Source organism: Chelonoidis abingdonii, chromosome 22 (genome assembly GCF_003597395.2).
Source record: "Chelonoidis abingdonii isolate Lonesome George chromosome 22, CheloAbing_2.0, whole genome shotgun sequence".
Taxonomy (NCBI): Eukaryota; Metazoa; Chordata; order Testudines; family Testudinidae; genus Chelonoidis; species Chelonoidis abingdonii.
The window spans coordinates 9022705-9043102 of NC_133790.1; the positions used below are offsets into that span (position 1 = coordinate 9022705).

A 20398-nucleotide genomic window follows, 5' to 3' on the forward strand; every position below is an offset into this window, starting at 1 on the left:
GACCGACACGGGCGGTAAGAAGGAACTGAAGGGTGGCCGGGTCGGCTGGGGTATTTATGCAGCGCCATGGTGGCGCCACTCCAGGGGGCGCCCAGCCGACCCGCTGAGTGTTACTAGGGTAAAAGTTTCTCCGACGGCTGTGCACGCGGCGCGCACACACCTAACTGGAATGGATATGAGCAATCACTCGAAGAAGAACTTCTAGCTTCCTGCTGAAGTTGGGACGAAGAGCAAGCTGGAAACCCCACCACCTACATATGCATTTCCACAGATTATTTGTGGCACAAGGGGCTGGCCAGTTGGAGTGACCAAAATAATGAGCCCTTACTTCAAAAGGCTGAAAAAAAACTTCTCATTGAGGCAAAGGCTGAAGCATGGGCTGAGTAAGAACATCTGCATTTGGCCCAGAGTGGACAGCCCACGACCATCCCCTTGTTTGCTCTCTGGGAGCAGCTCCCAGCAAAAGCCATTTGAAAAGGAAAAGAACTTGGTCAAAATCAGCCAGCCCACCACAGGCCTGCTGCTGAGGCCTGCTCCCATTCAAATCAATGACCAAAAAATGCTTGTGGCCATCAACGGTGCAGGATTAGATCCTTAAAGACCCAGAGCCCTCCACCCACTGAGAGCAGGAGCACTGTGAGCCGCAAAGCCCATACACACCGCAGAACCGACGGGGTGAGGCTCTCCGACGAGATGACCTTCATGCCCGTGTTGTGCAGCACGCTGGGGCGCTGCTGGATATTCTCGTGGGTGCGGGGTGAGGCGGGAGAGTGCTGGTGGCTGTGAGAATGAGTGGCTGAACGGCTGCTGCTTTGCTCGGTGCCTGTAAGAAAATGCAGTGAAGAATCTGAGCTGGCAACCAGTATGGAAAACCAAGGGGCAAGTGACAGCGAGATGGGGAGGAAGAGAGAGCTCTGCATAAACCTTAGAGAACTGTCCCCAGCGCCACCCCGGGCCACGCCGCCTTCCCACACCCCGATAGTGATGACTCTGCTCACCAGTGGAACCATTGCTATCCACAAGCCATATGGCCTGGGTTCCTCCAAGCCTACCTGGTCTCCAGATGGGCGCATGCTCCACAGTGGTGGCTGCTAGGAAGGATTTCTCGCGCTCTCGATCTCGTTCCCGTTCAGAAGCCGATGCTCCTGTCTGTTTGGTCACATGCGTGGGGCCTCCTGGAATTCAAAGGCAGCCAGTGACAGGGGGCCCTGCAAGTGGAATTCTGGTGCAACCTCCAGTCCTGTGAGTGTTGCAGCTACAGATCTCGGCACGAGCTTCCTAAACCAGATCCTGGCAGATAAGCAAAGACCGGGGCCTGATACCACTTACACCGAGGTAAAGCTGGCGCAACCATCGGGGCACGAGTATCTGTATTAACTGCACATTTCGATCTGTGCCCAAAATGTGACAGATGCACTTGACTTCTAAGATAGTGTGTTCGACTGACAAAAGGGATCAGATGGTTTCAACATCACCCGTGGCGGGAGACAGCCGCTAGGGCAGTGATTACAACCCACTGAGACTGAATGGGCCGTACCTGTCCACTGTGGGGCATTCTCCTGGGTAGGCCCTGCTGGATGGAGACAGGGGTAAATGCTCTCAGGGTGGATCTGCACTAGAGCTGCAAGGAGCTGGGGTTGGGAGACATCCCGACCCTAGGTCTGACTGAGCTTATGTTCTAAAAATGGGACTGCAGCTGTGTGTCACGAGGAGTGGGAGGGGCTAGCCACCCCAAGGACGATCCCATCCAAGATCCTAGGGAACTAGCTTCTCCCGCTGTTCACAAAGCCCTGGCAATTCTTCTCTACTCAGCGCAATCCGAACTAGCACGCTATGTCCTCCTTTCTCTAATGTTTTGTTCCCAAGAGCTAAAGAAAACACTTCAGCAGGGGATCTCTGGTTACAGACTCTCAAAGGGAGGAAATGCAGGTGTCCAACACACAGTCAGGCCTGCAGGGCACGAATTGGTACATACGGCTCCCACTGAAAGATCATATGATTACCCTTGAGACAGGGCCAAGAGGGCCAAGACAGGGGGCAGGTCTCTCTAACGCACCCGGACGGGGACAAAGGTGCAGCTAGCCTCAGAACCCATAAACACCACAGGGCCACGGAAATCACTGGAGTTCTCGTCCTCACATCCCCATCTTCACGAGTGAAGTTTGGTCTGGGCTTCGTTTGTGAACTCTCTGGGGGAGGAGAAAACGTCTCGCCCAGCTGCAAGGCTGCATCAGGTGCTGAATAAGTAACAATGCAGAGAGCTGACGGGCCCAAACTGCCAGAGCAGGTCAAGTTCTAGCAGTGTTACAAGCCAATGATTATCGGCTGCACCTGCAGACAAGAACAGTCCTTCCAGCCTCAGAGCTCTCCATAGAAGAGAGAAACAACCCTACTGATCATCTCCCCAGCTCGGGGCCCCCCACCGACCCCGACCCTAGCCCCAGCTCGGGTTAAGCCCAGGGAAAAAAGACTGGTAGGTAGTGATCAGACAAGAGTAGGACCAGGACTCTGCTGTGCTCTACACTTGCGTCTGGATCGACCTTGGACAAGTTACATCTCTCAGTGCCTTGGTTTACCAGCTCCCTTCCCGTTAGTTTAATTTGTGCACCTCAAGCACCTGAAGATCCTTGGACGGGAAGTACTATCAGCATGGTAAGAGCTGCGGGGACTAAGAATTCCAGGTGTAGGACAAACCAGCATGCCAGGCTCGCCATACCGAAATCCTGGAGTAATGGGAGTTCCTGGGAAGCCCCCCCCACCCCCCACACGGCAGTTCGGTTTGTCCACATGCCCACCCAGGCAGATTATCAGGTGGCAGTTTTACCTGGGGAGAGCGGGGAGCTGCTGTGCCGGCTGCTAAATGTCTGGGGGGCGCTGGGGATGTACGTGATTCGGTCCATCGAGGCGGCGGAGGTCCCAGGTGTGGGGGGCACGAGGACGGGCAGGTGCGGCACTTGAGAAAGGTCGATGATCCCTGGAGAGAGAATTGAAAGGACCGTCAGGATGACAATCAAACTCACGCCCCACACAAGAGGGTGTGGAGAGCGATGCTGGTAGGGAAGCCCTGGGAATTGGGACAGTGCACGAACACACATACCCCTGGCAACTGGGAAGGGGACACTAGCAAGAGAATAATCGGATTGTCTAGGGCTAGCTGCATAATTTAAAAGCTGTTTCCTGCTCTGTTGCGAACCCCTCTGGCAAAGGATTATTAAAAGAGGAAACACTGAAAAATTAGGATCTACTTCTCACCATTGATGCTCTTGGGGTTATCATCCTTTATTATTTCTACCTAGGAGCCCCAGTCACAGACCAGGACCCCACAGCACTGGGTACTGGACAAACAGAGCACAAAGATAGTCCCTGCCCAAGGCAGCTTACAATCAGAGGGCGAAATCCACCCCGGTGCAGACCCCAGCTGAAGGCCCAAGCACCATGTAACTCCCAGTTCAGGCCCATCTTTCACAGGGGGAATTTCATCCTGGGTTTACTTAATGCCTTTCACTCAGCTCGGACAGTGAAAGTGGAGGAGCCGGCATGGCTTTCTTTTGAATGGCGGGGTCCAGGCACTGCTCTGGGGGTTCTAATTCCGCAGCGTGGGGCACTCTACCCACCCCGCACATGGCATTCACTGAAATGAAACCAACAGGGATTGGTAAGCTCTGGAATAGGCTTCCAAGGGAGGTTGTGGAATCCCTGTCACTGGAGGTTTTTAAGAACAGGTTGGACAAACACTTGTCAGGGATGGTTAAGGCAGACCTGGTCCTGCCTCAGTGCAGGGGGCTGGGCTAGATGGCCTCTCAAGATCCCTTCCAGCCCTACATTTCTATGATCCTACGTACACCCCGTTCTGTACGTGCCGGGGTACAAGAAAGGGCAGAGTCAGAGCCTAAACTGAGAATTCTCTTACTTGGCAGGCACTTGAGTGGGGTCATTAGCTCAGATCAGTGTGTTCTGCAGGTGAGAATAGCACAAATTTTAGTTCTGGAGTCAGAGGGGACCCCCAGATTCCCTGTGGGTGGGATTTTAGCTGGAGGGAGACTCAGCAGCATCACAGAGTCAGCTATGAGGACAGAGGTCTACTCAGCACAATGAGATGAGAAAGTCCCCCTGGGTCTTTTCTGAGAGATGCTTCAAATCAGGTCTCATTTGCTTTATCCCCAGAATCATACACAGCTTTCGAATCTCAGGATTTACACTGTGCTAGAAGGGCCCAGTTCAGCACAGTTCACTGGAGATACTGTCCATAAAGACCAGTACAAATGGGCCACTTTTGCCCAGCGATGGGAAGGTGGAGATCAATTTACTTTGAGTGAGAATATGCCTACAGCCAGTGTAGACTCAAAGAACTATCAGTGCATAGCATAAATGCTATTTTACAGGGCTACGGACCCCACTGTCGATGGGAGCATGTTCTGAAGAGCTGAAAAGCCACAGATCAGCTACTCGACTGTTTTAGAAGATGCAGTAATGTTACACCCACACAGCAAGCTTCTCTCATTATTAACAACCACACATCACACTCACACAGCATTTTTTAATCCTGAAAGAGCTTTACAAATACCATGGGCCAGACTGTGGAGTCCTTCCTGATAGCACAAGTGAAGTCCATCTGGCTACTCAAGCGCTCTCCGTGGAAAGAAAGGGCGCCATAATCCAGCCCCTCACTAATTCATCCTTCCGCCTTAGCCTAGTTTCCAGGGTACCCAGATCACGTTCTACACACCCTGGCTTTCTACTGTACCTCTCTCTTTCAGTGTTACACTCTTGGTTTCTCACCTCCTCCAGTCTGCAAGGTTTCATTAGCACCTGAAATTCCTGCCATTTACCCTGAATCTGGCCCCACTGCTGGGGGATGGTGACGGGACAGCAGGGCAAGGGACAGGTTAGTGCAGAGCCATGTATTACTAACAGGAAGAAAAACCTGCCAACTGCTAGCAGTAAAGAGGTCAAAGAACAAGAGCAATTTATAGAGCAGCTCCCCGCCCAAGGGATTCCAAAGCGATTTCCTCTGCATGTACGGAATCACTTTGCCCATCACTGACAGTCAGTCTCTTTTTGGGTGGCGCTTTTTAAGAGCCTGCAATAACTGCACAACCGCATAGGGCACGAAGCAGAGATCAACAACATATTCAGTTTGGAGGGGTATTGAGGGGGGGCTGAATCTGGCTAGGACACGCTATGCCTGAAAACAAACCCAACCAAACAAATGATCCTGACTAGCCACAAGCTGACTGGGACCCCAGTGTTATTTTGTCTGGAGGAAGGTGCAGAAGCAGAAGCCCAGAGCCCCTAGTGCCACACCAGGGCACTGCCCCCAGGATTGGATCCCATCTCCCTGCAGAACACTGAGTCTCCCTGCCCGGGTAGAGAGACTCAGGTTTGCAGTGGCTCTCTAAAAACAGCTGGATAGACAGCGCTTTGAAGCCACAGCTGGGCCCACTTTCGCCCCTTGGCTTCAGCACCCCAGCTCCAATCTGAGCCCAGTGCCATCTCCCCAGCAATTCTGAGAGTGCGGCAGCAGCCCTGGCAAGTCCGAGTGTGTCGAGCCAGGCTGCCATGGGCTCCACAGATGTACCCTGAGGGGCTGTTATCCAAGCACTGGTCAGCCCTGGCCCTCTTTAACCTGTGAGAGCTGATCAAACTCCAGCCCAAGGTCACGGGGCTGCCCCTGAAGCAACCTTGAGAAACCAAACACGCTATCAAGACTGACAGAAACAAACTGCCTTTGCACAGATGGCTCAGGAACCACTCAACCGGCTGAAGCCAAGATGCTCCTGCCTCTGGCGCCGCAGACATAAGTGGCATATCAATGTGCATACGGCATGGGTACTGTCGTTGTGATCTCCACCACGAGAGCCCTGCTGGGTGTTATGCTAGGGGCCTGGGGTCAGAACAATAGCCCTATGCCTTTCAAGAAGAAAAAATGCCACCAAAAACCACAGACAGCTTCATACTTCGAGGACCTGCAGCATAGTTGAGAGCCAGTGAGGGTTCTCGGGGCGAAAGTCCGCGCAGCATGTCTGCCCTCTGTGCCATGGCAGTGGCGGCGGCGTTCTGGTGCATCTGCTGGGAGGTGATGTAGTCATTGATGATGGTCTGCCTGTTCTCCATGGCGGCAGTGTCTGGATACCCTCTGATGAGGTACGGAGGATAGAGATGGGGGTACGCTGGGCTTGGAGCAAGATGCCTGGGCAGGTAGTAAGCAGCAGCTAGAAGAGAAGATTCAGACGCGCATGAGCAACTGACAGCACGGTCCTACAAAAGCACAGCAGAGTCTGACTCATGAAAACTGCAGTGCTCAAGAGCATCAACTGGGACATGGGGTAATTTAGGAACAGACAAGGCCCAAATCAGTGAGCACCAGGAACCCTCCATCTGGCCTTTAGGCTGGGGAGGCCCATGTAGCACACCAGAAACATCAGCCCCTGTGGGCATGAGGGTAGAGGAAGCTGGTTTTTTGCTGTGTCAGGCCTTCATCTGCCAACTGTGCACTGGAGCAGCGTCAGGGTAAGGACGGAACTGAGTCAGAGAAGAGCTCATCCGAGACGCAGCTTTAAGCCAAAGAGTCACTCAACAGTCAAGGCAGCACTGCTTTAAAAGCCTGTTTCCATTGCTCATTGTGAAACGGAACGTCACCAGCCAGCCAGCGGCTTGTTACACAGCTTAGAACAGAAAGGGCCCCATTCTGTTCGCAGCTACGCTACATTCGTAGGAATGGAACCAAGGCAGATTTTTTGCTCAGCTGACCAGGGGCTGCTCCTGCCAAGTGCCCCAAATAAAGGAGTACCTGCTTCCAGTTGAATTCCCCTGGGAATTGCGGCAGGGTCGAAGGCCAATGGAATGTGTCCTCTATACAAATCAACACCACTCATTCCCCGGAGTAAATGTTCGTAGGGGGAGATGGGATGATGATGGTCCGATAGAGTAGTGTGAGGAGACTTGGAATTGGTGATGTCTCTTGTTGTGGGGGTGATCTTTCTGTCCTGGGACACCGGCTTCCCAGCTGTGATGCTCCCTGCAGATGCAAAAGAAAGGAGTCAGAAGAGTCCATGTTGAAACACACTCACAGCCAAGTGCTGCTCTCAGAGGGGCGTGCCTCCCACTGCCTTACTGATTCTAGCACATACACTGAGCTTTGTCAAATCAAGGAGTTTTTCCGCTGTTTAAACCTACTGGGCCCATTCCATCCTCAGGGTCACAGTGGCAACTGCCATTGGCTTCAGTGGAAGCTGCCATCGTTTACCTGGGGTCAGAATCTGGCCTGCGGCATGTGGCAACAGATGCGATTTCTGAAAGCATCTCTGTGACTAGGGAGGACGACGAGGGTCCCACTGAAAGCAGCTGCACCTGATTCTAAGAGTTCTGCTCTCCCAATCTGCCCACGGCAAGTGTGTTCCTAAGTCAAAAGCCCACCTTTTCGTTTTGCCTTTCAAATTGCGGGGCCCAACACTCGGGAGCTGGACGCAGCACAAGAGGTAATGAGTCAGAGCAGATCTCCTTGGCAATATCGGTGAGAGCAAAGGCTATTACTTCTACAAAGAGTGAGACGCTCCCTCCGGGTAATGCTTTTGGGGCTAAATTCAGCCTTGGGATAAGGGAGTGTGACTCCAATGGCTTTAATGAAAATAGGAGTCATTTTCCACTGACATCAATGGAGTTACCCTCACTGACGGCAGTGATGTATTTGCCTGTTCGCCTTCAAAACACTCTAGGAACAATGATTAATCCCAGCATCCAGGAGAGGAAAGCAAATAAGCATCCCCTGTTATTACGGCTAGGAGAAGAGAGGGTGAGGGCTTGCCCAAGATCAATGCCAGAGCCAGGATTTGAGCTGAAGAGTTTCTGGCTCCCAGGCCTGGGCTCAGTAGCTCTCTCTCTAAGGACATACCCACGAGAAATGTTTCAGAGACAACCATACAAGCAAATCTTCACAATCCAACTGACCCTCCAGCCCACAGAGTCTTATCTTCTCCCACTTCTGCACAAAGCTCTCCAGAATGTTGCCCTGCCAGGTCCCTGGTTTGATTCCTAAATGAAAGCCAGTTTTGTCCTGAATGGATCTCACGTTTGCCATCACAAAGATCTTCACTTAGCCTCAGCAAGGGGCCAGGGACATCTGACAAACATGCTCTCCTGACGCAGTCCGACGAACCTGACCCATCTGAGTGGATGGCAGCAGGACCCCGCTGCCATAGCCCTGTCTGAACGCTCTGCCGGCAGCAGAAAGGTTAACGTTACCAGAGAGCAAAAAAGCGACCCTGGAAACTCAAAATAAACATGATGAAATAGGGCCCAGATGGTTCTGACAGCAGCCGTCCTCCTGCTCTCACCAGGAGCTGTAAACACTTTCATAATACATGGAGAAGCAGCTGGAATAATGTCAAGCTTCTCTCGCATCCCTATTAACTCAGAACTGGCACTTTGGTGCTCGCCCTCTGTACAGGGTGAATATCACCAGGCTAGCTAATTAGTAACAACGAGCCCTGATTCTAAGAGTTATGCTCAGCTCATCTGCTCTGGGGAGGGAAACATACCATGGGAGCCCAGGGTCCAATCAAAACAGCTTGAATGTCAAATTCTTGCAACAAACCACTCGCAAACAAGCCACAGACCCTGAACTATTCAGAGACGTGAGCCAGCACGTCATTTCCCAACAACAAATAAATGCAAGAAAAGCTGTGATCCATTTGCAGACAGGCAACGAAGTGAAATTCCACAAATCGAGGATTCTTTAGGGATGACTCAACCAGCTCCGGTTCAGACAATGAAGTTAAGCTGCTCAATTTCACTGTCTCATTCTTATGCAATGGCCCCGTTCAGTGACGTTTGGATTTCCAGCCCTGCAGGGACTGGTTAATTGCCCTCACAAAACTGTTTCCATTGATGCAAAAATAACCATGGAAACGCTTCAGGTTTGAATCGCCACTCCTTCGGTTTTAACAGAGTCTCAGCTACTTGGCAGTACATCAAATCTGCCAGAGGTGCAGAGGGATACACTTATCAACCCATAACAGCTCCTCCCAACCCAGAAAAATGATGCTCTGATTTACCCTTGCAGACCCCCTATAGGCACCCTGTCATCTAGACACACAAAATTACGCCTCTATGCTGGAATTTAATAGAAATATTCAACTCTTTCTTGGGAAACCTCCAGCCCCTCTGTGTGTAGCCTCCCCAACACCAGTGCTGCACGTTGGCCACATGTGCGAATCACAGAGAAGCCAGACAATCTAAGGGCATTTTTCTGAAATGAAGCATCTTGCTCCACTTTAGCAAACAATCAGTCTCTAGGGCCTGTGGTGGTGAAGGCCCTAATATTAGATTGATCACACAGGCAGGTGGATGGAGAAATGTCCCCCACCCATAACTGCACAACTGGTAGCCTGCTAGAGAACAGCAAGCGTGTGTGGGGCTTGCGTTGCTTGACGATGCTGAAGGCTAGGGCGTTGGTTCTCAGTGAGAAGGGAATGACTGATTTCCCATGTTCACGTATTGGTCAGACGGAAATCTCATTGGATGAGCACTTGGCTTACATTTTCAAAAGCAACTAGTGATCTTGGGTGCCCAACATGGCCTTGATCTCTACAAAGTCAGGCCCCTTTAAGGTTTCTCATGGTGAACACTTTAAACCCATCAGTCCCTTTTGAAAGGTGACACTAGTCTAAGTACAGTCTGTCCCTGGGATCCCACAGGTGGCTCTCAAGAGGCAGAGCTTAAGGGACGGAACATGGCCTATCTGCTCAGGCCCACCAGGCTCCTTTTCCACCCTAGAAGTTTGGGGTGAGGGTTGTTATTTTTGGTAATAGTGATGGGGGTGCAGTGTGAGATCAAGGGGACCTTTTGCCCTGGTCCGGTTGGTTGCTGGGTGGGTTGGCTATTGGTTTGCCCTGGTCCTGTTGGTTGCTGGATGGGGTGGCTATTGGTTTGCCTTGGTTCTATCAGTTGCTGGGTGGGGTGGCTATTGCATTAGCCTGGGTCTATTGGTTGCTGGGTGGAGTGGCTATTGGTTTGCCCTGGTTCTGTTGGTTGTTGGGTGGGGTCAGGGGCAGCTCCAGGCACCAGCACGCGAAGCATGTGCCTGGGCAGCAAGCTGCGGGGGGCGCTCTGCTGGTTGCTGTGAAGGTGGCAGGCAGGTTGCCTTCGGCGGCATGTCTGCGGAGGGTCCGCTGGTCCTGCGGCTTTGGTGGACCTCCCGCAGGCTGCCACCGAATCCGCGGGACCAGAGACCTCCCGCAGGAAAGCCGCCGAAGGCAACCTGCCTGCCGTGCTTGAGACAGCAAAATACCTAGAGCCACCCCTGGGTGGGGTGGCTATTGGTTAGCCCTGGTTCTATTGGTTGTTAGGTGGGGTAGCTATTGGTTTATCCTGGTTCTATTGGTTGTTGGGTGGAGTAGCTATTGGTTAGCCCTGGTTCTATTGGTTGTTAGGTGGGGTAGCTATTGGTTTATCCTGGTTCTATTGGTTGTTGGGTGGAGTAGCTATTGGTTAGCCCTGGTTCTATTGGTTGTTGGGTGGGGTGGCTTTTCGAAAATTCTTCTTCTCTATTAAGGATCAGAGGCAGGGTCACCCATGGGTCTCTTTGGTCACTCCTCTCTCATTCGACCCTCAGAGGAAGCATGAGGAAGCAGGGACAGCACTAACGCTCTTGGACGCAGACTGCAATTTTCTGAACTGCAAATGTAGTTTGGGTCACTGGCACAGTCACAGTCAGGATGAGATTTCTCTTGCTCTGCCTGATGATTCACGATCCCTGAGGCTCTGGCTGGATCTAGGGAAAAGCGTTGCTGGACCTGAAGCTCTCTGTTACAGTAAATGCGCTCTACGCATATGTGCTCGTGTCCTTGTGTTTCACCCAGCAACCAAAAGTTAACAGGACGAAAGGAAACAGGCATTTGCTGGACTGAAGCGCAATCCTATCAGCCAGGCAGCGAGTCATTCTGGCTACGTCTGTGCTCTGGATTGCTAGATTTGCCCTGTGCCAAATTCTGCCTGCCCGAGCAACCTTGCTGGCTTTTGAACGTGGCCTCTGAGAGCAGCTATGGCAGCACAATCCCAGTGCTTCGCCAGGCCAGGGTCTTGCTCTCAGGCTGCTGGGGAGTGGTCCAAGTGATTTCAATGCATGCGCCCCCTGCTGGAAACACACAAGCATTCTGAGGCAGTAAAACTCTTGCATCTCCCAAAGGGATGTCAGGTCTCAACAATCCAACTGGACTGTCTCCATCTGCTGGCTAGCATGGATTATACCCAGCTACAGCCAAAGCCCTCAGACGCTATGGTGATGGATGAGGGATAAATGCAGAGCTGAGCAGACAAACACCTAGACTTGCACAGAAGAGAGGGGAGAAAATATCCACCCTCCCCCCAATTTTCCATGTTACTTAGCACTGAGCTTTCTCTCACACCATTAAAACATGTGCGTTCAGATCAAAGCCTGCATACAGAGTAGATGCCTCCTCTGCAGCATGGCCTTCAGAATCACACAGGGCAGGGCCAAATCCTATTCTCAGCGATTCCAGTGTCAATCTGGAGCCATCTCCATTGGCTTCCAAGAGATATTCCAGATTTACACCAGAACATTTGGTCCATAGCAACTACTGCACATTTCCCTCTAGTGTTTGTGAGGGAACAGCAAATAGGGGGCGAGGGTGGGAACCCGGCCAATGCCCTGTATGCTCCAATCCTAGCATTTCCTAAAAGCCTTAACTGTCCCCAGCACATTAGGGGTCTGCTGGAGAATGACAGTACCTTCATGCTGCCTTGGGGTCGACTCCCTTGTGGATACTGGAGAACCTCGATGCAGATGGCTACTAAACGCTGCCCCGTGGTCCTCGTAGGTAAGCGGGCTACGGCGAGGCTTTCCGGGCTCAGGGACAATCACGGGGGCTCCCCTGGTAATTGAACCTCCAGAGTTTGTAACTGGGCTGGGCCTGCTTTTCAGGCTTTCCTCGTAACATGCTCTGTCCAGAGTCCTTGGGTCTTGCATGATGTCCAGCGAGTGCACAGAGTGAAAAGTCCTCCCTGGGCTCCCGATGATCGACAGGACATCATGCTTTTTGGCACTTACTGAGGAAGAGTTGCTGTCGTATTTCAGCGGGGTACCCTGGGGAAACAAGGCAGCGAAGAGGGCATCAGAGTGGGGAAGGGAACGCAGCAGGGCAGAATCAGTGAAGATCACCATTTGCTCGTTTAGGTCGTCACTCGCACTCGGTACTCAGCCTGGGCCCCAGGGTGGGATATTCCAAAGCACTTAAGTGACTTGGAAACAAAAGTCCCACTGAAAATCAACAGCACTAGTACTGCACACAGAACTGCACCGATGAGACTCAGAACTAGGAGGTAATGCTATTCCACTAGAACAGCTAAAGATGAGTGGAGACTCCTGTTCTCATGGGAATCAACCGTCTCCAGGAGCTATAGCCCAACAGAACGTGGCATGTAAATGCACATTCCCCACTGTGACAACAGGAAGATGAATCACCACCAAAGAGTGTCTATATCCACTGTGCTTCTCCCACACACTCCAGAGAAATGCAATACAATCAACAGTCACGAGTATTCTAAACAGCTGCTATCGAAACACTCCACATACGGTGCGAGTCCAAGCCATGAGACGTGCCCCAAGCACTTGTTCCCCAATTCCTAAAGCCGGTCCTGCTGGAAGTGACAGACCCTGCTCTTAGCGACATCTGCGTAATCAAGAGTCACTCCGACCGACTTCAGTGAGTTTACTTTGGGTTTACACCCGTGTAACTGAGAACACAGCAGGACCCAAGAAGTTTACATGGGGTGGGTGGGTGTCTCAGAAAGGTGGTTAGAAAGGGGCATTCTTCATTAGAGAGAGAGGCCAAAATTGGCATAATTCATCCCATCCCACCACCCCAATATTTCATAGCTGGGGGTTCCCAGGAGACTACACAAATAATGAGGCCATCTTAGTTCTGAGGTTACACTCATAGCCCAGGTACTAAAAGATTCAGGTGGGCAATAAGTGAAAGAATCACTTGCAGTGTTTGCTAGGACTTAAAATATCCTCCGGACAACAAACCCCACGCCGAATTGCTCTGACAGGGCACCCGTGAAGGGGCCGGACATGCAGCGCCTTGGAGATCTTTTCAAGCTCTGTGACACCCCACGCGTGCACTGGGCCCCTCTGGGGAAAGAGGTCCAAGTACGTGCCAGACTTTAACGTATTTCAAAACAGGGGCCAAAGTTCTATGGGAGACATCCCCACAGAGACCTCTCTTTGGCTCAGTTCTCTGGTGGTTGGGTGCCTTCATCCACCTGGTGCCGTATTGATCCCCTTTACCTCCCACAAAGTAACCTGCCCCTCCCTCAAGGAACGCACCTGTGTGATAGATCCTTCCTTCAGAGGCCTTGCTGTCACCGGGATGTCAGGTGTGCACCTTAACTCTTCCCTGGGAATCTCATGGATTGATCTTCCCGCTTCCTTCACGGTGGCAACGAGGCCTTCGTGAGCTGCTTTCATTTTCAAGGGAGCGAGGCCCTCGTGAGGCCTGACTTTGTAAGTGTCGGACAAGTCCCTTGGGGGAGTGTTTTCCCTCTTGAGCTGTTTGGCTTCTCTTCTGAGGTAGTCCTCGTGGCCCTCCACATAGGATCGCGGGATTCCTGCAGCCCCCCGAAGAAGGTAATGCACCAATGTGATTCTCCAAAGAAGCAGGTCATGCAAACTGAATGATGTACTTATGGCCCCTATACAGGCTGTGGGCCACGGGGGTTTGATGGAGTTCACATGCAACGCCACTACAGAGCCTGGGCAACCCAACGGGTTCTGCAAAGCCCCAACTGCCTCGCCAAGATTGGGATTTTTCAGAAACGCTCTGCGTTAGCTCAACTCTGCTCTCAGTGAGCTCCCCAATGGGAATTTTACCAGGTCAATGTCAACGGCTCACTTCTGAAATCTCACCCTCGCCAAGCAGCAGATTTGATGATGATGATGATGAATACCTAGCCTCTTACCTATCCCTTTTCATCATTTGATCTCAAAACGCTTGACAAAGGAGGTCAGGATCATTATTCCCATTTTAGAGATGGGGAAAACTGAGGCACAGAGCAGGGAAATAACTTGCCCATAGTCACCCAGCAGGCCACTGGTCTGCTGGAAGTAGACCGCAAGTCCCCTGAGTCCCAGTACGGTGTTCTACCCCCTAGGACTCTCTGCTTCTCCAGTCACTGGCTAGGTCCGCAATGTCACTACAGAACCAGTGGGACAACTCAGTCCTTAGTTCCTTCCACACTAATTGCATCGAGGGTTAATGGATAGTGCTGAGTTGCACATGAGGAAATGTCACCTGTCATGGCCAGCCCCCCCGCCCCATATACTTCCTGATGTGGATACTTGCCAGTATTACCTTGTGTAATTGAGCCCCGGATATGATGCTGCTCCTTTAAGTTATGGGGACTGTGTCTGTCAGGGGGGATCGCTCGACCCATCAGACCTAGAACAGGCCAAAGAGAATAGTCAGAAGGTAGCAAGGCTGCTGACATTTTCATTATATTTTAAAGGGACACTGACAAGCAAGAAATCACCTAATTTTTAAAAGTTTTCTCCAGTAATAGCACCACCTGAGATTAATACAAAAGTGTTTTCTAAATAGCTAGTTTACTTTTCTCCTTTTGAACTGCTTGTTTACTTCCTGTACTTTGGGGACCAAAAGGCCAGACTGGTCAGTTTCCCTTTGTTTCTAGTCAGTTTCACTTTCTTGTTTTCCTACTATTGCTGGCATGTTTGGATTCAAAATGCTGCAAGGGAAAGTTTTGGGTTAAAAAAGCATTTGCAGGTCCAGAAAGATCATCTTTCCTTAAAGTCTTCCCTGTGATACATATATGTCAATAACGCCTAAAGCATATGGATAGATCCCAACACCTCCAATAAAAATATGATTCATCTACCCATTAGATAGCAGTTAGAGAATTGTAACTTCAAAATTCCATTGCTTCCTGCTTTATAAATCAGAAACCCACTTTGACCCTTTCCCCCGCAAAATTCTGTGCAACTTTCCCCTGCTGTCAGTTCCATGTGGGTCTAGAGAGAATGAAGATGCCACTCTTAAAATATATAAGCCCTATAGATAAACTAGATATTCAGATCCTAATCCTACAAACACTGTAACACTTGTAAGCAGCCCCAGTAAAATCTGAGGTTTCACACGCATAGTCACTTTATTATGATGGTTATTTATTATTTTATTATAATAGGGCCTAGGAGCCCCAATGATGGGCCAGGAACCCATTGTGCTAGGTGCTACACAAGCACACAACAAAAAGACAGGCCCTGTCCCAAACAGCTGACCATCTTATATGTGCAGAGTTAGCCAGCTCCGACACTGGGTTCTCTTGGTAACAGGGCCAGAAAAATATTCTACTAAATATTAGAGTTAGGGTTTGTAAAACCTTTTTTAGGGTTTATTTAAAGCAAAACCTTTTACAGCTAGAATTATCTGCTGAAGTCCCTTCAACAGTTACAGCTGGGACCTTCAGTGGGAGATGTGTGCCTGTCAACCACTGAAAATCGCAGCCTGTATCTCTAGTTTAGAGCAACTTGGCCATTTCTGTGCAGGGCACAAAGCATGGGTGTTGAAAAGGAGAGATTCATTTTTCTGGTAAGGCCTGTAAGTTCTCACTATACTGACAGATCCAGAAGAGAGAGATGGTTGTCATTCACTCACTCGCTCATACACAGACACGCAAGCATGCAGCAAAACATGCACTTTCAGTCTGGATGTCTTATTTAAGGAAAATGTGAGCCAGAAGGTCCTGCGGGAGAGCGCATAGCCATGTGCATCTCCTCCAAAACTGGCTGCTGCCATTCCTCCTGGAATAGAAGGGCTGCTGTTGGCAGACGGGGAGAGCTCTCAGAATTGGAAAGATGCTGCACATTTTCTGTCCTGGTGTTTGATTCCTGACATGGCATGACTGCAAGATTCCCCAAAACCAGGGCCAGCTCCAGACCCCAGTGCACCAAGCGCGTGCTTGGGGCAGCATGCCACGGGGGTGGCGGGCTCTGCCGGTTGCTGTGATGGTGGCAGGCAGCTCCGGTTGACCTCCCACAGGCGTGCCTGCGGAGGGTCCGCTGGTCTCAAGGCTCCGGTGGAGCATCCGCAGGCACGCCTGTGGGAGGTCCACTGGAGTTGCGGGACCAGCAGACCCTCCGCAGGGATGCCTATGGAGGTCCACCGGAGCCACGGGAGCGGTGAGTGGCAGAGCGCCCCCCACGGTGTGCCGCCATGCTTGGGGTGGCAAAATGGCTAGCGCTGGCCTGCCCAAAACCGACCTTCAATGCTAGTAGACGACAGATCGCGTGCCGGCAAACCCCGGCTGATCCTCCCCTCCATCATATCGTAGGTTCGTTTGGTACCAGTGGTCTCATGAGAAGCGACAGCGCTTCTGCTGTCCTCCTTGGGGCCCTGGGAAGCACCGACTACACCTAGGAAATAAAAGGAGAGGAAAAAACTGTAGCAGCATGAAGAAGGGGGAGGAAGTGAGTGAGTGAGTGAGGTTGTTTACGGTCATTCGCACGTTCACTAAAGGCTCACTCCCATCGGAGTGAGTCCGGCAATTCAGCTTGCACTCAGCAGGCTCTGTCGGCAATACACCATGCTGCTGGGTTCCAGGAAATTCAGCCTCTCTTCCCACTCCCTGCCTGCCTCAGATTCCAAATTCCATGGCCTCATGTTTGGGCAAGAGCATCCGTCTTTCTCGCTATCCAGACACAGCCTGCGAGACGTTATGGAGTGAATTCAACTCTGGTGTACGCAGCGGAAACTCCCACTGAAATCAGCCCTGTGGCGCTGTTTCCTGAATACACCTACTGTTTGTGATCTTGTCCAGTCTCCCTAACAGACACTTGGAGAAATTCCCCAGATGAGAAAAGCAGGCAAAGGGGAAGAAGCAAAGCAGAAAAACCTTCAACATCAAAACTAGCACAAAGAACACTCATATTACTCTAATCAGAAGCAAGAGATGGAAAACCACTCAAAGACAAAGGAGCAGGGCCTGGTTTTGGAAGTGCGGGGCCCAATTCGAACATTTTCGGCGGGGCCCTGGCAGGGATGACTTAAAAAAAAAAAAAAAGTGGAAAAAAAGCCTTTCATTTCTTTCATGTATTATTTACTTTCCATAACTATATGAATAATAAAATTGTATATTATATACATTGCATCATATATGCTGTTGATTGGTTATTAATGACTGCTGTTTCACATGTGTGGGTCCCCGCCACTCCCTGGGGGTGTGCACATGTGTTGGTTCCAGCTGCTCCCTGCAGGGTTAATGCCCTGGAAACTGCAGGGCAGCAGTGGACATGGGGCTGGCTGAAGGCAGGGCAGGGGCTGACTGGAGGTAGGGTCTGGCTGCAGGCAGGTCAAGGGGTGTAGGGCTGGTTGGAGATGGGGTGTGGGGCAGGCTGGCTTCAGGCAGGGCCGCAGGGGGATGCAGCAGGGATTTGCAGGGCTGGAGACAGGGGAGTGCTGGACTGGCTGGCTTCAGGCAGTGGGATGCAGCAGGGGTTGACTGGAGACAGGGCAGGGGGTGCGGGCTGGGCAGGGTGTGCAGGGCTGGTGCGGGCAGCAGTGCGTGTGGGGCTGGCTGGCTGGCTTTGGGCAGGGCTGCAGGGGTGTGTGGCAGGGGCTGGCTGGAGACAGGACACGGGGTTTGGCAGGGGCTGGATGTGGGCACGGGGTGCAGAGCTGGCTGCAGGCAGGGGGGGCGGGACTGGTGTGGGCAGGTCAGGGGGTGCAGCAGAGGCAGCTGGAACCCCAGCCCTTTAAGTAGCCCCCAAACCCCCTTCTACCCCGCCCTGGACCTTTCAAATAGCCGCAGGAGCGCTGGGGAATGCATGGGGGAGGCAGGGCTCCGGTGGCTATTTAAAGGACCTGGGTGGCAGAGGCAGCTGGAGCTCCGGGCCCTTTAAATAGCCCCTGGAGCACCTCACTGCCCCAGGGCTCTGGGGGCTATTTAAAGGGCCCAGAGCTCCCGCCGGGGTCGCAGGGCTTGCTGCGCTCCGGTGAGAGCTCCAGACGGGAGAGTGGGGCTTGCAGCGCTCCAGCTGGAGCCACCGGACTTGCCGCACTCTGGCCAGAGAGTGGCAAAGCCCCGTGGCCTCGCTCTCCCGGCCGGAGAGCGGAAAAGCCCCGCCGCCCTGGCTGGAGCTCTACCTTGGAGAGCAGGGCCGCGCTGCGCTCCCACCGGTGCTTCGCTCAAAGGAGCGGGACCATGGAAGACCCCGGAGCAGACCGAAGCCGGGGACTGGGGTAAGTAAAAAAAAAAAAAAAAATTAAAAAGGTGCCTAAGGCGCGGGGCCCTCTTAGGCTCGGGGCCCGATTCCCCGGAATAGGCCGGATCAGCCTAAAGCCGGCCCTGCAAAGGAGGATGTGAAAAATCCAATGCACCATAATAGAGGCTGGTGGAGAAAGTACAGTATCAAGCCTCAGAACTAAATTAAGCCTCAAATACTAGTTCCTCTTCCAATTTAAAATAGATTTTCATGTAGAACTATGGAAATTGGAGGTAGGCAAGATCTATCGGGCTATTAAATCCATCCCCCTGCCAATGCAGTACTGCCCGCTATAGCTCTGTTGCGCCTATATTCTATATTTCCAAGTGATGAGCTCTCTCCTTTTCCCTTGGAAGTCTGTTCTACAGCCTGAAAAAAATAAAATCTATGATTCACCATTGGATTTAATATCAGCAAATCCATCCTGCTGCCACATTCTTATTTCCTGCATAATGCAGCCCACCCCATGAAATTTACAAGACAGTTTATGACACAGCTGAAAGCCCAAGGTTTATGTAACAAACTCCAAGCTCCGCAATTGGCTTGCACAAGATAAACTCAATGCCTATTATCCCTGGACTAGTCTATCCTGCCAAGGAATGCTGTGTCCTGACCCTCTTCTTTCTCACACACCATATCTAGGATTACATGCTGACAGAAAACACAGGAGAAGTTCAAAACATTTGTTCGGTCCTAGAGAATTTGGGAACAAAAGTTCTCTTCTGTGAAGCCAGTAACGAATAAAATGGGATTATTACGACACAACTCCCACTATCAGTTTCTGCAGTCAGCATACCATCAAACCAAAAGGGGCTTGGGGAAAGATTCTGGGAAACAGAAAGTGAATCTTTGTCTCCCTCTTGGCTTCAGACTCATTCAACGTGAAAAATCAGCGGCTGATGTTTAGAGAGCAGCAAGGCATCTTGAGACACATGAAGGGGATAATGTTGCCGCATCCTGTTATCAAGGAACATCTGTTGTAAATACATCTTCTGCAAAAGGAACGCCGTCCCCTGTTCTCTTTGTTTCACATATTTGGGGGGGAAGGAATAGAGAGATTAAAAAGAAAGAAAACTACTCAGAAAACGTGTCCCTTGCTCTCAGAAGCCATTAGCAATCACATGCAGAATGAGAATAACCAATCTAGCACAATTCAGCTTGCATATGCTACAGGATTTTGTCTCATTAGAGCCCTTTTATTTGTAAGTACCCTCATGGCACTACAGAACTTGCAGGTTTTTTCCCCTGCTTGCCAGAACTCAATCGCTAACGATTTAATTTAATTTTATTTTTTTAACTCATTCGCTACTGCATTTGAAACCGTCCCAGGATTGTCTGCGGGAAAGGGGATGGTCAGGCTATTAGGGATCAAATCACCTTGTCTTACAGGTCCAGACAGGAGAGGAAAAACAACCAGATATTCAAATCCAATTACTCTGCCCAGGGCTCTTACTCAATCGTTACTATTAATATGTACAGATAGAGGGAGAGGTGGCACAAAGAGAGGCTGGTGGAGAAAGTACAAAAGCGAATTAAATTAAGCCTCACACGCTAGCTCCTCTTCTCATCTGAAATAGATTTTAATGCAGAATCATAGAAATCAGAGATTTATTGGGTTATATAGACAGCCCATCTCTTTGCCGGGTCTGCGCATGGGATCGAAACAGTGAAAACTCTTGGAGGTTTACCTCAGTTCTCACTCCCCCTGCGGCCTTGGGTGAATCAGTCAGCTCCACTGCCCCGTAGATAATGATGCTACCCTCTCCTCCCTCATATTCTTCTTATTGTTTGTACTACGGTAGCGCCAAGAGGCTCCAGCTGAAATCAAGGCCTCACCCTCAGAGCATGGGACGATGCCTGCCATGAATGGCTGTCAATACTCAAAGACAAATGATGGGGTGGGAAACTGAGGCAGAGAGCAATTCTGTGACTTGCTCAAGGTCATGCAGCAGGTCTGGAAATAGAATCCAGATTTCATGAATCCAAGTTCAGGGCCCAGCCACTAGAACATGCTGCCTCTATGGGTTAGCGTTTGAATGAATGCTCTGAGGGGTAAGAAATATCGTCATCATCATTATACATGTACACATGAAGTCCATGCAC

At 51.1% G+C, this 20398-nt stretch overlaps 1 protein-coding gene across 19 annotated transcripts in view; it reads right to left on the bottom strand.

Moving 5' to 3' along the window:
- Window positions 1-20398, bottom strand: part of NCOR2 (nuclear receptor corepressor 2) — a 428298-nt gene that overhangs the window by 28018 nt on the left and 379882 nt on the right. For 16 of the 19 annotated variants that reach the window (XM_075060008.1, XM_075060007.1, XM_075060003.1 and 13 more), the window contains 9 exons: window positions 16295-16447; window positions 14373-14459; window positions 13349-13629; window positions 11749-12103; window positions 6791-7018; window positions 5958-6212; window positions 2825-2974; window positions 1053-1175; window positions 661-823 (listed from right to left, as the gene is read on the bottom strand). In XM_075060008.1, coding sequence (XP_074916109.1) covers window positions 661-823; window positions 1053-1175; window positions 2825-2974; window positions 5958-6212; window positions 6791-7018; window positions 11749-12103; window positions 13349-13629; window positions 14373-14459; window positions 16295-16447 — 1795 coding nt within the window. The remainder of the gene's footprint in view (window positions 1-660; window positions 824-1052; window positions 1176-2824; window positions 2975-5957; window positions 6213-6790; window positions 7019-11748; window positions 12104-13348; window positions 13630-14372; window positions 14460-16294; window positions 16448-20398) is intronic. The other 3 variants (XM_075060010.1, XM_075060006.1, XM_075060001.1) reach the window with 1 other exon arrangement.